A 22,897-nucleotide genomic window follows, 5' to 3' on the forward strand; every position below is an offset into this window, starting at 1 on the left:
AAAATATTTGCAAAACATTTCTGATGAAGTGCATTTGGAGTAAAGAAGTCTCTCAACTCAGCAGTAAAATCTATTTGCCTATTTTAAAAATGGGCAAAATTAATACTTAACTAGAAAGTCTATATCAGTACTCTTGCCTGGAAAATCCCATGGATGGAGGAGCCTGGTAGGCTGCAGTCCATGGGGTCACTAAGAGTCAGACATGACAACAACTTCACTTTCACGCATTGGAGAAGGAAATGGCAACTCACTCCAGTGTTCTTGCCTGAAGAATCCCAGGGACGGGGGAGCCTGGTGGGCTTCCGTCTATGGGGTCACACAGAGTCAGACACGACTGAAGCAACTTAGCAGCAGCAGAGAGGCTACATAGATGACAAGTCAGCACATGAGAAGATGTTCAACAGAATTAGCCATAAGTAAAATGCATGGTTAGATAGTATCACGGACTCAATGGACATGAGCAAACTCTGGGAGATAGTGGAGGACAGGGAAGCCTGGCATGCTGCAATCTGTGGGGTCTGCAAAAAGTCAGACGTAACTGAACAACAGTGCAAATTAAAGCCACAGTGAGACACCACTACATACCTAACCTATTACTAAAAAACACCATCCCACATCCTGATGAGGTGGAGGAAGTGGAACTCATACTGTGCTGGAGGGAATGTAAAATGGTACAACCACGTTGGAAAATAGCTGCACAGTTCTTAAAACATATACTTAACACTCGTAGTTATTTGCCAAAAGATAAAGTCTGTATGAAGAGTTCTATATGAATGTTCATAGTAGCTTTATTTGTAATAACCCAAAGCTGGCAACAACTCACATGCCCATCAATAGGTAAGTGGATAAATGATTATTCATATAATGAAATATTGCTCAGCAACAAAAAGCAATTCACTATCTGATACACAACACTGATACACCTCAAAATGCTTATGTTGAGTGAAAGACAAAAAATGTATGCTTTCATTTATATAGAATTCTAGAAAATGTAACCTACAGAAATCTGTAAGTAGCAGATCAGTGGGAGTGGGGTTTGGCAAGGAGGGATTTGAGGGGTTTCAAAGGTGCATGAAAAAATGGGGCAGGGAGGGTGTGTGTGTGTGATGGATGTTTGCTGTCTTGATGGAGTTCTGGTTTGACATGTCAGAATTTAACGAGTTGTGCAGTTTGCTGCATGTTAAATTACAGTTCTACTTTAAAAAGTAGTATGTTCATACATTCTCGCCAGTGGACCATTTCATACATTCTCTTTCTTTAAAGCACCTCCTCCTCCTCCTTCCAGACTTTTGGCTGATGTTTTTCCTATTTCAGCTAGAAGATAGACGCAATCAGAAGAGAACTTCTCACAGGCTCACACCATCACCCCCGCCCGTTGTGTTTACCAGTCCCCAGGCAGCCTCCCCTTCTCCAGAACAGGTCAGACCTCAGGACGTTTGCACTTGCTGTTGGCCATACATTAATATCCAAGCTTTCCCCAACCTCATTTCTACACTAAAATGTCTGTTTTAGGGAGTCTCATCTAAAATTGTAGCTACTGGAGCACTCCTGTCTCCAACTTTTTTCTCTTTCATATTTAGTAATATTGTACAGTTTACTTATCTCATTTGTACTTGCATGTTTTTCCTCACTTGAATATAAGCCCCAGAGATTTAAAAAAAAAACCCAAAACTATTTGGGGATTACTACACAGCTTCCCTGGTGGCTCAGATGGTAGAGAATCTGCCTATAATGCAGGAGATTAATCCCAGGTTAATCAATCCCTGGGTCGGGAAGATCCCCTGGAGAAGGGAATGGCTACCCACTCCAGTATTCTTGCCTGAAGAATCCCGTGGACAGAGGAGCCTGGTGGGGTACAGTCCAAGGGGACACGACTGAGCAACTTTCATTTTACTTTTTTTTTTTTTTAACTGTATTTCAGGACTGGGCCATATTGGGCATCGAGTAAATATTGTTAAGTAAATGAATGGATCAGAATCAAAATAATGTATATATGGTTAAAATAAAACCTGAAAACCATCCTCCAAAGGCAAGCACTTGTCAGTAGTTTGGTGTTTGTTCCAGACTCTGTGTAAGCATGTGTCCACAGGTACTTTTATCAACACCTGTGTCAGGTGGCATGAGCCCCGGGCAGCTCTGTGGCGTGCTTCTTTCCCTTCATATTACTGAACATCTTTTTATCTCAGTACATAAGTAGCTGTCCCATTGAAAAATTTATAGCTGTATTGTATTCCATTGTGTGAATAAGATTATGATTTAAGTTTTCTGAAAGTTAACTCATTTTATTACATGCTACAGTAAACATTTTTGTCCATATTACTTAGTATTTCTGTAGGATAAATTCCTAGAAGACTGCTAATCATCAAACATATTTAAAGTGCCACGTTGCCCCATTAACACTTCTCTCTCTCAGTGTATGAAATTCCTTGTTTTCCCATAACGTTAAATAGTGCCTATTTTCAGTTTTGCAAGTGCTCTGAATTTCGAATCGTGTGTCTTCACTTGCCAGGTAGGCTTCATTTTAAGTTGCCCAGTCGAGGAGTTGTGTTTGGGGCCTCATGCCTCTAGGGAAGGAAGGAGGGCTTGTCGGTGGCCCCTCCTGGATATAGTTCAGTCTATTGATGTAGCAGGTCTTCATCTTCGTGCCCAGAGAAAGCAATGGCACCCCACCCCGGTACTCTTGCCTGGAAAATCCCATGGACGGAGGAGCCTGGTAGGCTCCATGGGGTTGCGAAGAGTTGGACACGACTGAGCGACTTCACTTTCACTTTTCACTTTCATGCATTGGAGAAGGAAATGGCAACCCACTCCAGTGTTTTTGCCTGGAGAATCCCAGGAACGGGGAGCCTGGTGGGCTTCCGTCTATGGGGTCGCACGGAGTCGGACAGGACTGAAGCGACTTAGCAGCAGCAGCAGCAACAGCGGCTTCGTGCCTGGAGGCGGGAAAGGAGAGGTCGGTCTCAGGCCTGTTTTTCCCAGTGTGGGTGTTAAGGCCACCTTGCAGCAGCCAGCCAGGAGACCCGGAAACTAGGCTTCACACCTTGTATGCTACCCTAGTCAGCATCCACCAGAATGGAACAGTTTCTCCTACCCTCTGACCCCAAAGCTATCGTATCGGGAAAAAAAAAAGTAACTTATTTTCTCCCAGGCCCAATTAGATCGGCTCAACCCCACCATCTTGTTTAGGAAAACAAGTTAAAATCTTTCGGCTGGAAACTGCCACTCTCTAAAGTGACTTTTAAACCGTTATCTGAAGAATGAGTTTACCGAGGGTGCCGACTGGGTCCGGGCCACTGGGAACAGCGCGTGCGAAGGCGTGGAGGTCAGACACGTGCTGGACAAACGGCCAGGGGCTAGGTTCCCGCAGGGAGTCTCGGGCCGCGGGCACATGTCAGCTCCCAGGACCTCAACGGCTTCCTTCCACGGAGGCCAAGAGGCATCTCGTTCCAAAGCTTCACCGAGCCAGTGCAAAGGAAAGGAGGGCCTTTTTCGAATTCGCCGCTCACAGTTAGTAATGGGAAATCGATCCAAACGTCCTCTTATTTTAATTGAAATGTTCCGCTAGTGCATCTGTAAACTACCCGTTTACGCAAAGCGGGCGCCGAAGCCAGACTGAGCAAGCACATCGCTCCCCCGACACCAGACCAGCACAAGCGGCCAATCCCGGCTCGAGGCGTGTGCGCCTGCGCGACGCCAGAGGGGCGGAGCCCACGCGCGCGTCTCGGTTGCCTGGTTACCGCTGCGCGACAATTAGGAAGGGCAGTTGGCCCTCATTTTCAGAGGAGCCTGCGGAGGAGCGGTAAGATCCCTTCGCCGCCGCCCGCGCCTGGGAAATTCGGACCCTTGGCCCGCCTCCAAACCCGAGACCCCCCGCCCCAGTCCGCGCCCCACTCCAAACCCAGGGAGACACTGACGGCCTGGCCTGGCCCAATTTAACTCCGGGACCCCGACCTGGTTCTGAATCCGGGACCCACACCCCCAGACCACCGGCCCCGGCTAGGCTCTAAACTCGGGACCTGGGACCCCGGCCCCGGAGCCCCTTGGCAGGCACGTCTCCCGCGCGCCCCAGGCTGACCGATTCGCCCTTCCTCTCCCCCTTCCCCGCCCCCCTCAGCACACCTTGGTTCTTCCAGCTTGGTTCTGGTTTGCGGAGAGCGATGCCACTTCCCGACACGATGTTCTGCGCGCAGCAGATCCACATCCCCCCCGAGCTGCCGGACATCCTAAAGCAGTTCACCAAGGCTGCGATCCGCACCCAGCCCGCCGACGTGCTCCAGTGGTCCGCGGGGTAAGCCCTCCTTGGGCCAGCCCTCCTTGGGCCAGCACCTGCAAGAGCCGGCCCGTCGGCATGTCCAATCGTGCCTAGTGAACCCTCCTACCTGGACCAGTGGTCCAACCCTCAGGACACAGACCGAGTACCGATAGAACTTAACATCGGTGGCATCTACACCTAAGTATCTGTCTAGGAAACATCATGCATTATTGACCATGAGACCAGAAATTACTGCACAATGCCCATTTATCTACGTAGTGACACCTCCATTCTTAGAGAGTGGTGTTTATGCAGGTAGACTGAATAACACGGGATAAAAAGGTTTTGCATTGTGTTATAAAAGTCAAACTGTCACAGTCCCTTTATTTTACTTGTGAAATGATTTTACAAAGAGAAATCTTACGCTTATGTTCCTTGTCATCAGAGAATCCCCCAGGATTAGGTACTTGTTGAGTTTGTTGGAACCAGAGGGACTGGCTCCAGTTAGAGTAAACATCCCAAGAATGCAGTAAGGTTAAACTGTCCATCATAGTTCACAGCACAAGAGACTTGACAGTTTCTTGCAGCAAACATTCTAACCATTTCCAGGAACAGATTATCAGTACTTTTAAAGTCACAAGTCAACAGACCTTTTGTGTGTGTGTGTGTGTGTGTGTGCGCGCGCGCGCAAGCGCGCGCGCACTCAGCCTTGCTCAGTTGTGTCCGACTCTTTGTGACTCTCTGGACTGTAGCCCACCAGGTTCCTCTGTCCGTGGAATTTTCCAGGAAGAATACTGGGGTGGGTTGCCGTTTCTTCTCCAGGCAGAGATCTCTACCCAGAGATTGAACCCGAGTCTCTTGCGTCCCCTACATTGGTAGGAGGATTCTTTGCCCCAGCAGACTTTAGAAGCATTAAAATAAATCGTGATGCTTTTACAGGAAAGCTCTTTGTCCTTTTGCAGTAAACAGACTCAGATTCAGAAACTCAAATCTGTGGTCACAAGAATCAGTAGAAATTTAACTTTTTTTTTTTTTTTTTAGTAATGAGAGTGTCAAATTTTGCTGAACTTCTCTATGAATTATATGACCAAAGTGAATTATTATTAGGATGGCTGTAACAGATAACCACCAAATGTGATGGCTTAAAACAACAAACATCTCTGTTCTCACAGTTCTGGAAGCCGAAAGTCCAAAATCAGTTTCACCAGGCTACACTCAGGATATTGCCGGGGCTTTGCTCTCAGCTGGTAAAGAATCCGCCTGCACTGTGGGAGACCTGGGTTCGATCCCTGGGTTGTTGGAAAGATCTCCTGGAGAAGGGAAAGGTTACCCACTCCAGTATTCTGTCCTAGAGAATTCCATGGACTGTATAGTCCATGGGGTCACAGAGTCGGACACGACTGAGCGCCTTTGACTTTCACTTGCTCTCTCTGGAGACTCTAGGGAGAATTCGACCCCTCCCCTTGCCTTTTCCAGCTTCTGGAGCTGCATTCCTTGTGTTGTTGGGCTCCTGGGTCCTTCCTCCATCGCCAGCACTGTGGCGTTCTCACATGTACCTCTGCCTCCCTCCTCTAGGAACACTTGTGATTGCATTTAGGAACCATCCAGATAGTCCTGGATGGTGTTCCCAGCTCAAAATCCTCTCTCAAATACATGAGAAACTTTGAGCAAGTATTTGCTCAAAATACATGCAAACTCCCTGTTGCCATGTAAAATAAGATCCGCAGCTTCTGGGATCAGGGCCAGGGTATCTTTGGGGCCCTCACTGCTCCTACCAGACGAGGCTGCTGGTTAACCAGTACTTTACCTCTGACAAATGCTTCTGAAAGACTCTTTAAAGGTTCTTGCCCCAAATCGTGGTCTCTGGGGTTTTTTTTTTAATAATTCATTTTATTTATCTGTTTTTTTCTTTTTAGTTATGCTGAGTCTTTGTTGCTGTACACTGGCTTTCCCTGGTTGTGGAGAGCGGAGGTTACTCTCTAGTTGCTGTGCTCAGGCTTCTCACTGGGGTGGCCTCTCGTTGCAGAGCACAGATGCTAGGGCGCACAGGCTTCAGTAGCTGCAGCATTTGGGCTCAGTAGTTGCGGCTCCTGGGCTGTAGAGTATGGGCTCCGTAGTTGTGGTGCATGGGCTTAGTTGCTCTGTGGCATGTGGGATCTTCCCGGACCCGGGACTGAACCCGTGTCTCCTGCCTCGGCAGGCAGATTCCCATCCCTTGGGCCACCAGGGAAGTCTGTGGACTCTGGTTTTATCCATTATTCAAGCCTAAATAAAAGATACAGCTGTTTCAAAAGAGTTTATTCATATTTTACCAAACCTTCCAAGATTTTTTTTTTTTTCTTCTTGGAATGTTATATTTGGTAACACTTTAGAGGCAGCCCTTTTAAGCTTCACTTTAATTGAAAAGGCTTAATCAAGAACCTTCTGAATGTTCCATGCCACTAATTTCATTTTTAAGAACAATTTTGGAGTTGAGGAGAAAAAGCAGGCATTGTTCACGTGTCTCTGCTCACTCAGAACAGAATCTGTTAGGCAGAGATGTTGTTCAGGAGAACGTAAAGTGGTCTTTGAAAGATTTTGTAACAATTGGGGTTAAGACAAGGCAGGAGAAGAAATAGCCTATGACACAAGGACCACGATAGGAAGGAAAAACAACGAGAAACCAAGCAGGGAGCCAGGATGCGTGTGGAAGTGACTGCTGCAGAAGGCTCTAGCAGGCACTCACGGGAGGGTTCTTGTCAGACGAGGTTGTCAGGAGGCAAAGGTGGGCCAGCCTGGCTCCCAGACTCTGCTGTGACTCCGCAGCCCATTGGCTGCACCTGATTATGTCATTGAGCCCTAAAGGCTTTTGCTCACGTGCGCCTTCTGTGCATGTGACATAAATTGGCCTGGCCGCTCAAGCAGGGCTCCTCCACCCTGGCTCTGATGATGCTTTGACTATCCAGACCTTTGTCAGCAAAATGATGCTTTTTAATACACTGTCTAGGTTGGTCATAGCTTTTCTTCCAAGAAGCAAGCGTCTTTTAATTTCTTGGCTGCAGTCACCAAAAGCTCCCTGGAGGAGTGTGAGGCTGTCCTGTGTAGGCCCTTAGCAGCCTGCTGACCTGCACCCACCAGGTGCCAGTAATACCAGTCAGCCCCAGCTGTGAAAACCAACGGGGCCTCCAGGCACTGCCCGTGCCTTCTTGGGGAGGGGGCACTGCTCTAGAGGCTGCCCCGAGCCTGGGGCCTGCTCTGATGGCTGATGAGGAATAATCTGGGTGGTGGTTGTTCAGTCGCTCAGTTGTGTCTGAATCTTTGCGACCCCATGGACTGCAGGACGCTAGGCCTCCGTATCCATCACCAACTCCCAGAGCTTGCTCAAACTCATGTCTATCAAGTCAGTGATGCCATCCAACCATCTCATCCTCTGTCGCCCACTTCTCCTCCTGCCTTCAATCTTTCCCAGCATCAGGGTATTTTCCAGTGAGTCAGCTCTTTGCATCAGATGGCCAAAGTATTGGCGTTTCAGCTTCAGCATCAGTCCTTCCAATGAACACCCAGGACTGATCCCCTTTAGGATGGACTGGTTGGATCTCCTTACAGTCCAAGGGACTCTCAAGAGTCTTCTCCAGAACCACAATTCAAAAGCATCAATTCTTTGGCACTCAGCCTTCTTTATGGTCCAACCCTCTCATCCGTACATGACCATTGGAAAACCCATAGCTTTGACTATACAGACCTTTGTCAGCAAACTGATGATTCTTAATATGCTGTCTAGGTTGGTCATAGCTTTTCTTCCAAGGAGCAAGCGTCTTTTAATTTCTTGGCTGCAGTCACCATCCACAGTGATTTTGGAGCCCCCCAAAATGAAGTCTGTCACTGTTTCCATTGTTTCCCCATCTATTTGCCATGAAGTGACAGGACCAGATGCCATGATCTTAGTTTTTTGAATGTTGAGCTTTAAGCCAACTTTTTCACTCTTTTTCGCTTTCATCAAGAGGCTCTTTAGTTCTTCTTTGTTTTCTGCCATAAGGGTGGTGTCATCTGTATATCTGAGGCTATTGATATTTCTCCCTACAGTCTTGATTCCAGCTTGTGCTTCATCCAGCCCAGCATTTTTCATGATGTACTCTGCATATAAGTTAAATAAGCAGGGTGACAATAGATGAAAACCCCAATTAGGATTAACATGGTCACATGAAGCACCCTTCCCCCAGCCTGGCCCTTTAGGTCTTCGGATCTACATTTGTCTAACTTACAGCTGCCTGCCTCTTAACTTTCCCTCAAACTATCAAGTTAACGAAATATGACTGTATTTGTCCTAAAAGCATGAAAACAAAATTGAATTTGAGGGGTGGAGAGAGAAAAAGGGTGTGAGATATAAAATTCCTTTTAGTCTGTTGAATGTCTATTTACCTACACTTTGTTACATGTTCTGAGATGTTTCTAATTATTCACATATCTAAAAATTTTTATTGGAATAGAGTTTATTTACAGTGCTTTTTTAGTTTCGAGTGTATAGAAAAGTGATTCAGTTATATATATATCCATTTTTTTTAAGATTCTTTACCCATATGTAGGTATGTGTTTGTATTAGTCGCTCTGCTGCTGCTGCTGCTAAGTCACTTCAGTCGTGTCTGACTCTGTGCGACCCCATAGACGGCAGCCCACCAGGCTCCGCCGTCCCTGGGATTCTCCAGGCAAGAACACTGGAGTGGGTTGCCATTTCCTTCTCCAATGCATGAAAGTGAAAAGTGAAAGTGAAGTCGCTCAGTCTCGACCCCATGGACTGCAGCCCACCAGGCTCCTCCATCCATGGGATTTTCCAGGCAGGAGTACTGGAGTGGGGTGCCATTGCCTTCTCCGATTAGTCGCTCAGTTGTGTCCAATTCTTTGCGACCCATGGACTATATAGCCTGCTAGGTTTCTCTGTCCAAGGAATTTTCCAGGCAAGAATGCTGTTGTGGGTAGCCATTCCCTTCTCCAGAGGATCTTCCCAACCCAGGGATCGAATCCAGGTCTTCTGCATTGCAGGCAGATTCTTTATCATCTGAGCTACCTGGGAAGCACCCTTTACCCCTATAGGTTCTTAGAGAATCCTGAGTAGAGTCCCTTTGCTATACAGTAGGTCCTTGTTATATATATTTTTATGTAGTAGTGGGTGTATGTCAGTCTCCCAGTTTATCCCTTCTCTCCACATTTCCCCTTGGGTAACCACAGTTTTTCGTATCTTTTATATTATTCCCGTGACCCTGGATGGTTTGGTGTTTTATTTTCCTGGGCATATCATTTCTTTGATGGTGGGAGAGTGATGTGGGCAGCAAATGGCATTGTTTCAGGAGCCGGTCTGCACTGACACACGCCCCGGGGTAGAGTTTTGCAGAGACCCCACGTGGCACCCCTCCCCCTCCCACAAGAAACTCGATGTGCACCCCTTCCTGAGTTGTTGCCCCAAACTCTCTCCACGCCCTGCTTGTTCCCAGGATTAGCAGCCATATCCACGTCCCAGAAAGGAATAATTAAGGGGATAAAAAAGTACCAAGCAGGAAAAGTGAAGGGTAGGGAATGTCAGCACCTGACTCAGCCAATCAGGTGACTTCCCTGCTCCAGGGGGTTTCTCAGACCTGAATAGGCAGAGATGCTTGAAATCCTGCCCCTCAAAAAGCGGCAGGGCCAAGTCTGCAACTGTCCAAGTGGCATGACCTTGCACGCGACCTTGCACTTGAGTTCATATGGGGCCCTGACCTCCACCTCCTCTGGCAGCATCTCTGGCCCTGGATGGGTGTTTGGTTGGTAAAAGTAGCACATGTTATTGGAGACCCCCAGGCGTGCCAGCCGGGGGGTCCCTGAGTCTGGAGCTGCCGTTGTCCCTATTGTGCAGACAGGGAAACTGAGGCACAGGAGAAGGTGCAGTCCAAGAGCTGAGTGGAGAAGCCAAGAGGGGAATCCAGGCCAGGGGCCCCAGCCCGGTCCTCCCTCGTCACGGCCTCCCTCTGGGGTCGGTGATGAAAGTGCCTGAATTTGAGGGCTGCTTGTGTGTCGATGAATCCGCCTGTCAGTGCAGGAGATGTGGGTTCAATCCCTGGGTTGGGAAGATCCGCTGGAGAAGGAAGTGGCAATCCACCCCAGTATTCTTGCCTGGAGAATCCCACGGACAGAGGAGCCTGGAGGGCTACAGTTCATGTGGTTGCAAAGAGTTGGACATGACTGAGTGATTGAACAACAACAGCATGTGTCGGTGAAGCTTCAGAGATGTCTGTTGTTGTTTCAGGTATTTTTCAGCTTTGTCAAGAGGAGATCCACTGCCTGTGAAGGACAGAATCGAAATGCCCATGGCCACTCAGAAAACAGACACAGGCCTGACTCAAGGACTCCTTAAAGTTTTGCATAAGCAGGTATCAGAGTCTGTGATCAGTCAGCTGAGCTTGAGATAAAGCTTCAAGACCTCCATGGTCATCTATCCACAGCCCTGTGTCCCCTGCACGGAACCTTTGAAATTTATTCTCAAGGAGGGAATCTTGAATTCAGTGACCTTCCTCTGGTTTAAACCAAGATCACTGTTCACAATTATATAGACATACATTTTCTTTTTTTTAAGTACTTGCATTAAGATGCAAGAGGCTGTTGGACCAAAAAGAAAGGTTTGAAAATATGGAATTTCAGACATGGGGTTTGCAAGATCCTTTTTGAAATATGAGTTTAAAAACTATGCTAAACATGATAAGCTTGCCACCTTCTTCATCTGAAGGGGTATCTGGTTTCCAGCCCTCCTGAAAGCCCTCGAGACCCACCAGCTCACTTGCAGAGTTCGTAGAAAGTGTGTTTTATCGGAATGATCCGGCCGTATTGCCAAAACTGAGATCAGTGGTAGAGCCCTGAGTTTTAAAGTAGCTTGTCCCCATTATGTGTTCTTGACCAGGGTGCTGACTTCTACACATGGGATTCTCCCATGGCTTTCTTGCTTAAGGGAAAGCGAATAACCACAGAAAGGGAGAGGTAATCTGGGGAAAGACACGAGAAAATTGCTCAAAGCTCTTCCACGCAGAATACTGCTAGCAGATCACAGAAGTCACCTATTTTTCATCAACTTGTCTTAAAATAGTAGAAGGAATACATTTATTTTCTGGGTTAAAATTTCTCCCGTTTAACTGTCAGCATGATGCAGAGTTGGATTTCATTTGGTCTGTTGAAGTTTATTTGTGTTGTGAAGTGTTACAGACAGACAGACAGACAATCAGGCTCCTCACGTCCGTGTGCTCATTTCATTAAGTCGTAACATGATGCCGTGTTCGCTTCACAGTCCTTTTTTCTCTCAAGAGGTAACTTGTTGCCAGTCTCTAGTTCCCAGTACCACCCTGCCCTCCGCTTCCCTGTTCATGTACCCCGGCTCCCACGGCACACACACAACCCAACCCCCCTCCCCTCCCCTAGTGGTGGGCTAACAGTGTAGTGAATTCAGAGTTCATCTTTGAACGGGGATAGGTACTCTATTTAAGTCTTCGCAAGCATTATGTGAGTTCTTGGGTCCTCAACTTAACATCGGTTATGTCATGCTGTGTTTTCCAAATAGTGTAGCCACAAGGAATATGTGGACTTAGCAGATCTTGAGCAGAAATGGAAAAATTTGTGCCTGCCTGTAGAAAAATTCAGAGCTCTCCTGCAGCTGGATCCTTGCGAAGACAAAATCGAGTGGATAAAATTTTTAGCACTTGGATGCAGCATGCTTGGTGGGGTACGTACCTACAAATAGCCTATTAATAATTCTGAGTGATCATGGGCCTACCATCCAAATAATTTAGGTGTTTCAGCAACTGTAAGAACACTCTCACTTTAGTAACTCTCATGACTTTAGTCATTTTGTCTTAGGCAATTTTTTTCAGATGCTTATTATATTTTAGGCTTGTAGTTACTTTAACTTACAGAAGTTAAATACTTATGAGTGCCTCAATGTAAAAGATGTTAACAGTAGATAAAATATGTAGATACTGTGAAAATGTGTTTAGTGTTTAGAAGAGAATGCATCAATGACTTTTATTAAACTATACATCATTTGACAAATTGATAGGTTTCCCTCCTGTACAAAAAGGAATAAAATTATCTTCTATTTTAGTTAAAATCTATTATTAGTAACTTACAGCAGTTAAAATCGATTATTAGTAACTTAAAGCAGATATCTTGCTGATGTTAAGAAGTATAACCCATACGGGTTTAGGATCGAAGACACAGACATCCCTCCAGTCTGTGAACTGAGAAAGGGCAGTGGGTTTGGTGGGGAAGGGCTGGAAATCCAGAGCCTGTCTTCAGCTCTAGAATTTGAGTCGCCACGTGAAACACAGGGGTCAAGTCCACTTTCAGTGTGTGAAGAAAAGCGCTGAGAAGAGAGCCAGCTCCCTTTACCGCGGAGACCAGGCGTGCAACCCCGTCCCTTGAGTCTTTGGACCCCAGAGCACATACCTGGCTACTCCTTAGTCCTTGCTTCACGGGGCACCCTCATCTTGGGTCCCCGCACAAGCCTCTTTGATTCCATTTTAACTCTTTAGAAGTACTTCGTCTGACACTACTTCACAGGACCACTGACAGCTAAGCGCCTGCAGCTAACCTTCCATCCTATCCCTGCACTGCCCTCCGCGTCAAGCCTCGGCTGCCCTGAGCTCCTGCTTCCCGTTGAGCGCATATGGACCCCCAAGAGATACTTGATTTAATTTTAGCTGGTTTTAGCTTTATGTTGTTACTAATCTTCTGGAACTTTTCTTTGATTCCAAATTCGATTTCTCTTTTTTCCTCTGCCTGGCTGTAGACGCTATGGTTCATTTGCTGCCCGCCCCCCCCCCCTCTGCTGTGTAGTGCCTGCTCTGCGAATATCGTGCCCTTTACCACCTCTGTTCATGGCCCCAGTGAGAAACTCGGAAACCCCAGAAAAGTCAGGAGTCAGGCTGGCTGCTCCCTTTTGTGGTGTCCATGCCCACAGGTGGTGTTTCCCGTCAGCCCTGGGCTGGACAACCCAGACCCAGTTGCCACCTGTCTCTGGGCTCCGAGGCCACTGAGGAGAATCACAGCGGGGTGTCACTGAGAAGGACAAAGATGCATTTAGTTACTGGAGGAAATTTTATGTGGCTTTGTTCATCCGGAGCTCCTGAAAAGGGAGATTTTAATAACATAAAATGAATACCTAATATTTGATTTGATGGTTTATTCCTCTAAACTTGGTTTATGAGGTTTAGATTTTTATAAAGATGGGAAATCAGAATATTTCATCTTTGGGGGAATCCATCTTTGTAAGTGCTCCCTCCCAAATCAGGAGAATCAGGCGCTAGATTTCAAACCAGACCAGCTCGTGTTTTGCAAGAGGAGGCCTCTTAGCCGTGTGTGAGGCGTGACGCTAGATGGAGACATTTGTTAAGGATGGCGCTTCCCTTCCGGACTGAAGTCTGGGCAAGTGACAGGGAAAGAGCACACTCGCTTCTCTCTTCTTCCCTTAACGTGTCGCTCAGCCCGTCAGCCCGTCAGCCCGTGGGGGTCCGGCACTGGCCCCTGACTAAGCCGCCTGGGCCCTGAGTCTTTGCTGTGGGCCGTTGACTCTCTCCTATTTCTCTGCAGGGAGCCGACCCTGGGGAGGGGGTTCAGGTGCGAAAGTCCCCTGCTCCTCTGCCAGGCAGAGTTCAGAGCCTGGGGTGCCCTCTCCGTCCTGGCCTGCCCCCCCAAAAAAACCCAGGGCAGGGCTAGCTGTGTGCCACGGGGGCCGTGATGGGCCAGCCCCAAGGGGACGTGTGCTCTGTTGACCCACCGATGCCCGTGTTGGTGGGACAGCTTGGAGACGTCCCAAAAGCCTGGCGCTGTGATTTCCGGGAGATGGCTCTTCAGGCAGATTGGCACCTTAGCACTTGTCTTTATGCTTAGAAGAAGGAAACGTTCAGAAAGGAGCCAGTGAAGAACTGAAGCAGGATGAGGAGGAGGAATTCCTCGTGGATCACTGCAGTCCACTTCTGCACACGCAGGACTGCCGTGAAGCTGGAATCTGGTCACTCTGCCTCACTGTGACGCAGCAACTCTGGCTGCCCCACCTGTGGTGTCTCTTGGCTTGTGGCTTTTCAGGATCTCTTTGGAGTCTCTCTAGTTGGATGGGTTGAGTCCTCTGCAAAGACTGGAACCTTCTCTGAGATTTCCAAGCCATATGTCTCATTCCTTCCATGGATGTCTGTCGATTGCAGCTTGGTGTGGGCTTTGCTCTGAGTGCCAGGGGATCTTGACACCCCACGGGCGACATCTGGTATATCCTCTGAGCCCCAAGTGCTGCTCTGGTTCTCGAGTGCAAGCTTCAGATGTGACTGGGGGCAGGGCATGGGAGCAAGAGCATCAGGGGGCTCTGCCCCAGGAGCCTCGGCCATGGGCAGAGGGCCTGTCTCCCAAGGTGCATGATCGCTGGGTGAGATGACCACAAGTCTGTGTTGTGACCTTCAGCTTACATTTCTGCTGTCCCATCAATGTCCTAAGAGGTGGGTCAACATTTTTCATCTGTTTTTTTTTAAGTATGGAGATCTTTTTTATAATATGAAAAAGTTGAAAGTGGACCATAAGGAAGACTGAGCACTGAAGAATTGATGCTTTCAAACTTGTGGTGTTGGAGAAGACTCTTAAGAGTCCCTTGGACAGCAAGGAGACCAAAGCAGTCCATCCTAAAGGAAATCAGTCCTGAATATTCGTTGGAAGGACTGATGCTGAAGCTGAAACTCCAATACTTGGCCATCTGATGTAAAGAACTGACTCACTGGAAAAGACTCTGATGCTGGGAAGGATTGAAGACAGGAGGAGAAGGGGGCGACAGAAAATGAGATGGTTGGATGGCATCACCGATCTGATAGACATGAGTTTGAGTAGGCTCTGGGAGATGATGGACAGGGAGGCCTGGTGTCCTGCAGTCCATGGGGTCGCAAAGTGTCGGACACGACTGAGCGACTGAACAACAAGAGCAAAACCGTCGTGGACCAAATCCACCTTCCCAGCTGCCCCGCACAGGACTGAGAAAAGTGCAGTGACGAACTACTCCCCCAACTCTGGTTCATCTTTGAACTTCCTCATTCATGGGAGTGTCCCTCCGTGTGTACAGCTGAAAATATACGTGTGTCATCTGGACGTACTGCTTATGGATGGCCGTCGTCTCCAATGTTTCTCACCGGATGTGGGAATGTTTGGAGCCCTTGTCTGTTTTCTCTTTAATCCTCCAAGCAGCCCTCTGAGGAAAGCCCTGATCTAGGAACCTGTGGGCTGGAGGGCTGAGCGGAGCGGAGGGCAGGGGGAGGCGGCGGGGTGGGATTCGAACTCAGACCACAGGCTCCGGAGCCGCCGCTCCTGGTGGACACGGTGGGTGGAGGGACCCCTGTGATGACTCTGTAGCCCAGGCAGTGTGCCGCCCACCGGTTGGGACACGCCCCAGAGAGTGACAACTCCTCGGCCTTCCCCTCGCTACCATTTTATACCCTTAAAGTGAAAAGAAGAAAGAAAGTGAAGTTGCTCAGTCATGTCTGACTCTTTGCAACCCCATGGACTGTAGCCCACCAGGCTCCTCCATCCATGGAATTCTCCTGGTGAGACTTCTGGAGTGCTTCTCCAGGGGATCTTCCCAACCCAGGGATTGAACCCGGGTCTCCCGCGTTGCAGGCAGATGCTTTACTGTCTGAGCCACCAGGAAAGCCCTGTCCTAAGGTGATCTGCTCCCTAAAACACTGTGTGCCAGCCTGCCAACAGCATTCACCCTGGAGGCCTCAGGCCCCCGTCCCGCCCAGCTGCGGGCCGCCCATGGGCTCTGGTGTCTCTGAGCACCCGTCTGGTCCCCTCCAGGCCGTGCTCTCCCCTGGTTCAGGTTCCCAGGGGGGCCTCCGGAGCCCGTCTGGAGATGCTCACCTGTGAGCCTCAGGCCACAGGCTCATGTACCAACTGCCTCCCAGCTAGGAGACAGCTGCCCCTGCCCACTGCACCCCGGCTGAGCGTCCACTCTGTGGGGCCGGAGGTGGTGGGGTCAGCAGTTGCTGGGCGTGCTGGCCCCTCTGTCCCTCCAGCCCGAGGCACCGGCTTCACTCACATCCGAGAACGTGGCACTGGCCACGAGCCCCAGGCCCGCGCTGTAAATGAGGAAGCTTGTGAGGAAAGGAAGTGAAACGGGGTGGGGGGCGCTTCTTTAAAAATGAGACCTGGGGGTCAGTGCCACTGCCCGACATTGAGTTGGGTGTCCCCCCGGAGCTCTGGCCGCAGGGCGGGAGCGAGTGCCCCCACCGTGTCCTGACTGTGTTCAAAAGGTCAGGCAGAGTGTGGTCCATGTTGTTCATTCCCTGCAGCTAAAAGGGACCCAGTGGGGGTGATAAGGTGGATCGAGGTGTCGTCGGGACAGCAGCTGCAACTCAGAGACTGCAGGGACCCACGGGCCCAGCACTGCACATGCTCGGGAGGCCAGGTCTCTTCTGTGTTTCCACTCGCATCTGAGATGAGGCTTCGGCATGCACGGGCTTCCCTGGTGGCTCAGACGGTAAAGAATCCACCTGCCAACGCAGAAGATGTTAGAGACACAGGTTTGATCCCTGGGTCGGGAAGATCCTCTGGAGGAGGGAACTGGCAGCTCACTCCAATATCCTTGCCTGGAGAATCTCATGGACAGAGGAGCCTGGAGGGCTATGGTCCCCGGGGTCACAAAGAGTCGGACACGACTGAGCAACTGACACTTTCAGGCGTGCACGCTGGGCTGGCAACACTGCAGCCGCCACCTCCTGGACCAACCACCAGCCAGAGAATAACGAGCAGCGGGTTAGTGGGGCCACTGCCCAGGAGATGGGTCCTTGTAGCTGGCAAGCAAGTAGCCTTAGGACCCACGACCCTTAGGGTGAGAGAGCTGTTGTAGGGAACAGAGTTCCCAAGCCAGGCACGTTGCCTAATGAGTCCTTGTGGACATAGAAACTGCTGCGAGTCTGCGTCGGAAATGTTAGCACTGGTAATGTCATCGCATCTTTGCGGGGGAAGTGAGGCCAGCGTGTTTGGATGCATTTTTATTTTCCCCCTAAAATACCTCTTCCTCGGAAGCGCTGGAGCAGCATTCATGAAGAAGAGCGTCTGCTCTGGCTCCATTCCAGCTTCCTCCACCCCTCAGCTCTGCTGTAGGCCCCCAGCCCCGCCTCGATGACTGTCATCCGGTGTGTGGGCTCAAACAGCAGGATCTAACAGAGCGACTAGTCTCTGAGACATTTCAAGCAGGGAACCTGTAAAATACACAACTCTCTGTTCACCCAGTCCTCCCTGGGGACGGTCTTTCGGGGAGACGGTGCGTGCGGTGGTCCCTGCAGAAATGAATAAATGAACGCCACCATTGTTTCTAACTAGAGCATCCCCTTACCCCCAGAGCTGGGCAAACGTCAGGACTGTGGGGTTGTCCACTCACCCCCAGCATCCCGTCTCAGCGGGGGCCATCGGTCGGGGTCGGGGTGGACGGTGGTGGTTTGCAGACACCCCGAGTCCCAGCAGCTGGCGGGGGCGGGGGGCAGTGTGCACCCATGGTCCAGGCTCACCCCTGGCCGGTGTGTGTCACCCCCTGCCACCTGCTCCCCAAGCCAGCCCAGAGGTGGGATGTGCTGGTCAGGGCTGGGCTCAGGATGCCGACTGCTGGATTCCCATCCCAGCTGGCTCACCTGGGCGAGTGACCCGGCCTCTCGGCTTCCTTGACCCCATCTTGCACGGTCACCATGAGGAGTGAGTGAGATGCCCAGTCCATCTCTCAGGGTTCCTGCTGTGTGGTGATGCCAGGCCGTTAGCACTTTCTGGGCACATTTCGGTGCCCCTGCCTTGCTCCTCCCACTGTGGAAAGCACCACTGGTTTCTCTCTGATGCTCACTGTGAGACCCTGGTCCAGCCCCTGGTGGTTGACGAAGCTGGTGTGTAGTAAGAGGACCTCAGGGAGGCCCTGTATCAGGGCCTGTTTCAGCAGCCCGTCAGAGCTCAGGGGGGCTCTGGCCAGCAGCTGGCCAGAGGCCGGTCCCCCTCGTGGTCTTATAGCCTCGGGAAGTGAGTTCTGCCCACCCCCTCGGGAAGCTGGCAGTGGGTCCTCCAATAGTTGAGCCTCTGGGTGAGAACCAGACCTCTGCCGCCACCCGACTGGCGCCTCAGAGGAGCCGTGTGGCTGGGTGGTGGCCGGATAATGACTGTGTTTAAGGCCTGGCCCCGGCCCTCTGTGTGTCCCTGAGCTGCGGGACTCGCTTCCACATGGCTGCTACTCTGATCCATTCGGTCTACCTGTAACCTCCCCTCCACCTGCTGCCTCGCCCCCACCTTGGGGGACTGTCCTCAGCAGCTGGCCACCTGGGTTTTCCTGGCTCTCTCTTCCTCGTGAGCATAGCCCACATTTCATTCCCTCAGGAGCTGCCCTGGAGGGCTCTGGTCTGTCCCAGAGGCTCGCGTCTGCGCTCTGTAGGCCCCACCGTCGCCGTGGCAGCCCTCCGTGTCAGCTCCCTGAGGGCAGGACAAGGGCCTCGAACACAGCAAAGACATGCCCACCGAGGCTGATTTCCTACCATCTTGCAAAACTGCTGGGGATTTAAGCCTTCAGTTCAGTCGCTCAGTCGTGTCTGACTCTTTGCGACCCCATGGACTGCAGCACGCCAGGCCTCCCTGTCCATCATCAATCCTGGAGCTTGCTCAAACTAATATCCATCGAGTCAGTGATGCCATCTAACCATCTCATACTCTGTCATCCCCTGCTCCTCCCACCTTCAATCTTTCCCAGCATGAGGGTCTTTTCCAAATGAGTCAGTTCTTCACATCAGGTGGCCACAGTATTGGAGTTTCAGCTTCAGCATCAGTCCTTCCAATGAATATTCAGGACTGATCTCCTTTAGGATGGACTGGTTGGATTTCCTGGCAGTCCAAGGGACTTTCAAGAGTCTTCTTCCAGCACCACAGTTCAAAAGCATCAATTCTTCGGCATTCAGCTTTGTTTATAGTCCAACTCTCACATTCATACATGACTACTGGAAAAACCATAGCCATGACTAGACAGACGTGTTTGACGTGGGCGTGTTTGACATGGGCCAGGGCTCCCCTGACCCTCACCCTCATGCCCTGGTGACTAGAAGGGGTCGAATGGGGGAGGGTCAGCATGCTCTGGAATGTTCTGGAAGCTCGTGCCACGTTTTGCAGGGAGGAGTTCTGGCTGAAAGTCAAGGATGCCGGTGGATGGTGGTGTTGAGGGGGTTACTGACCCAGGTTCGACACTGCCCCCAGCCTGCTCAGGGCCCTGCCAGTCCCACCCCCTCACCACGGGTGGCCCAGTTGGGGAGAGTTTGCTCTGTCTCGAGGTATGTTGTGGGGCCAGAGGGACTGGTGTGCAAGTTGCCTTGTCCCTCGTCAATAAGATCGAGGCTTCCTCTTGTCTAAGAGTCATTCCCGTTTAACATGAGAGAGAATCTGGAAATCAAACTCTTTTTCAGGCCAATTACATCCTGATCAACCCTTTTCTTTTTCTTTCTTGTGGCGATTGTAAATTCCCGGTAGTTCTTAATTTAGACCGCCGAGAACATACTTGGGGGAGAACTTCTGTGGCTGTACCCAGGTGTCTGTGGGCGGCTGTCTTTGCTGTCCGTCTTAGCGCATCGCAGCGGTAACCGTTTCCCCGCCTGCTCTCTGCCGTCTCCAGTCACTGAACACTGCGATGAAGCACCTCTGCGAGATCCTGACCACGGATCCCGAGGGCGGGCCCGCGCGCATTCCTTTCGGGACCTTCTCCTACGTCTACCGCTATCTGTCGGGGCTCGACTCGGACATCCCTGAGTCGGACACCGAGGCCTACCTCTCCTCGCTGAAGGAGAACGCGTAAGTGCGCGCGCCGGGGTTCTCGGCTCTCAGACGACCGATCGGGTCTTTGACGGGAGGGAAGGAGCACACGCCGAGCCCCCAGCCCCGAGGTGTCAGGTGTGCCTTGGTGGTGTGAGGAGGCCGGGCGGGGGCGCCGCTCAGCGCGCAGACTTCACATCCCGCCGGGGCCTTCTTAAGCACGGGATGTCTGATGGTTTAACACCAGGGCGCGTTCAAAAGGGAGAGTTCGTTTCTCGACAATGCAACACGGAAATGGGTCCCCGCAACTGGAGGGAGTCCAGACTCCCCGCGTGAGTGAGGAGCAGTGGGGAGCGACCCCGTGCACCCCGCCCCCCACCTTCCCCCAGTGCTGCCTGCAGGGGCTTCTGCCCCGCGAGGGAGGAGCCCCACCCAGGTGTCGGCTCCGCACCCAGGTGTCGGCTCCGCCCCAAGTATTGGCTCCGCCCCCAGGTATCGGCTCCGCCCCTCTGCGGGTCGGAAAGGTGGTGCTCGAGGGCCTTCAGACGGCGGGGCCGCTCCCCAGGCCCCCAGGCGCCGCTGCCCACAGCCCCCCGAGCCCCCACACCCACCACCTGGAGCCACAGGAGAGGTTTGCGGAGAGCCACGCGTGCAGTGCCGGGACGTAGTGGCGGTGCGCGCGCGCGCGTGTGTGGTGGTGATAGATCACAAGACGGCAGGGCGACGGAGCCGCTGATGGTGACACTGACCGTGTCAGTCGCGCTGCCCGGCCCCCGGGAGCCCGCACCAGGCAGGCCCGTCCCCACCTCCCAGGCTCTCGTCCCCTCCCCCTGCCCCCCCAACCCCCCTGGGGTGCTCCGGCGCTGGCCCCTCCCCTCGGCCCCTAAGGGGACCCTGGCCCCGCCACAGCCCTCACCTGGAGCTCTTGAAACCCCTTCCTGGTCCTCCGTCCTTCAGATTCGCATTCCCTACCCCCCACCACCCCGTTCCCCCGCCCCTCCGGCCACGGGAAGGGGCGAACGGGGTCGCTCCTCACTCACGCAGGGAGTCAGGACTCCCCCACCTGCAGGGACCCATTTCTGTGTTTCATTGTTGAGAAACGAACTCTTCCTTTTGAACGCACCCTGGTTTTTAAACCATTTGACACCCTGTGCTTAAAAAGGCCGGTGGCGGGATAGCTCGCCTCCCTCTGAAGTCCCCCTCCCCGCGCCAGCCACCAGCTGAGCCCCAGACCCTGTGGTCCCCGTTTTCTTCCCGCTTTATCCACCAACTTGAAAACCTCTCCCTCCTCCTGGAAGCTGCCAGCCCTCCGTCCCTCTCTCCTTCGGGGACACTGTTCCTGTCACCTCACCCATTCTCATTTTCCAGTCCACTCCCATCGGGGATTTCCCTTCCAACCAGGCCCCGGGGGCTTCCCCTCGCCCGCTCCCATACTACCTGGACTCCTCCTGTGCCTTCCTCCCTGGGACGGGCCCTCCATCCCGGGTGTCTGGGCTCCTCCAGGCTCAAGTTGCCCGTGGGTTCTATCTGACTTTGGCCCCCAGCTCCAAACTCCGATGTCAAGTGCCTACTGGACCTCCCCTGGGGGATGTCTGGTGCACCCGTCAGGCTTAAAATGGTCCCACCAGAAATGCATGTTTGCCCAGCCTGAAAGTATAGGTAAAGGGCATTTAACTGCAGGCTGCAAGGTGAGAGTTTATAACCCGGTGTTTACAATTACAAAGACAGTAACAGAATCCTGCCTAAGCAGAGTTTGGGCTCCTGAGGTGGGAGGTCCCTGCACACAGGAGGGCAGGTGGTCAGGGAGAGGTCCGCTCTCTATTGCCAGGTGGCTCCAAATGGGAGGCTCTTCCTGAGGTGTCATTCCCCTGGGCCCATAAGAAGTGGTTCCTTTTTATGGAAAAGTATATTTCGGAACCACTAACTTGTGTTCCTATTACTTTTAAATATGAGCCCTCAAGGCAGTTCTTATGTTCCTACTGACATGGAAATGAACATTGTTCCAGTTCAGTATTTTTACATCTAAGATGCTTGTAGAAATTTACTAACGTTCACATCTTTTAAGAAATAAAACTATCTGTAGTTAAGGAGAAAAGTCAAAAGATGTCAGTGCCAAAGTTTCATAGACTTAAGACACTCCTTTGAGCTCTACTGGATCAACTTTTAAAATACTAGAAAGAGCCTCTTATTATACTAGTGACTAAATTTGAGTTGTCAATAAAGAAAAATTTTTAAACCTAGTACTAATTTTTTTCACCTAGAAATATATATGCATTTTTCAATGTAAGAAAACAGATCCCTTTATTTTTAGAGGTAATAATTACTGATTTGAGACCACAGTCAATTTTTAAGGTAAAGCTAAATTATGCTATATTGCATAGAAACAGTAAGAGATTACTAATGGGTGCCTTTGTTTCCCATTTAGAGCTGCTAGAAAGAATGGTATGATAGGTCTTTCAGATTTCTTCGTTCTAAAGAGGAAAATTTAGAAAGCCTTGAAGAGAAAACTCAGAAGACAGGCCATTAATACAGAGAAGAACACATTTTAATGTCAAAATAGTGCCTTTCAAAACCTTGACACCAAATACAACACGTCATTAACCACATACGTATGTAGTGTGAGTTTTTCTTGTAATGGAATGTGACCAATGCATCATGGGGCCCTATTTAGTGATTAAAAGATGCTTCCTCCTTAGAAGGAAAGCTATGACTGACCTACACAGCATATTCAAAAGTAGAGACATCACTTTGCTGACAAAGATCCATATAGTCAAAGCTATGGTTTTTCTAGTAGTCATGTACAGATGTGAGAGTCGGACCACAAAGAAGACTGAGCACCAAAGAATTGATGCTTTTGAA

At 50.7% G+C, this 22,897-nt stretch overlaps 1 protein-coding gene and 1 long non-coding RNA gene across 2 annotated transcripts; one reads left to right on the plus strand and one right to left on the minus strand.

Annotated features, from left to right (window-relative positions):
• Window positions 1-2,261: 2,261 nt before the first annotated feature.
• LOC147350081 (uncharacterized) lies at window positions 2,262-3,710 on the minus strand. Its single transcript, XR_015148617.1, has 2 exons — window positions 3,268-3,710; window positions 2,262-2,933 (listed from the first exon to the last, which is right to left on the minus strand). It is a non-coding gene; the product is annotated as an uncharacterized LOC147350081 (long non-coding RNA).
• Window positions 3,711-3,735: 25 nt separating this feature from the next.
• ROPN1L (rhophilin associated tail protein 1 like) lies at window positions 3,736-22,644 on the plus strand. The gene is given in 7 exon segments (XM_086361231.1): window positions 3,736-3,799; window positions 4,115-4,288; window positions 10,506-10,629; window positions 11,805-11,966; window positions 19,902-20,077; window positions 22,464-22,519; window positions 22,522-22,644. Coding segments are annotated over 6 exon segments (693 nt in total). The 5' UTR covers window positions 3,736-3,799; window positions 4,115-4,157; the 3' UTR covers window positions 22,566-22,644.
• Window positions 22,645-22,897: the final 253 nt, after the last annotated feature.

The sequence above is a fragment of the Bos grunniens genome, chromosome 20 (assembly GCF_055505025.1).
Source record: "Bos grunniens cultivar Pamir isolate PY7600 chromosome 20, Bosgru_T2T1.0, whole genome shotgun sequence".
In the NCBI taxonomy this organism is placed as follows: Eukaryota; Metazoa; Chordata; class Mammalia; order Artiodactyla; family Bovidae; genus Bos; species Bos grunniens.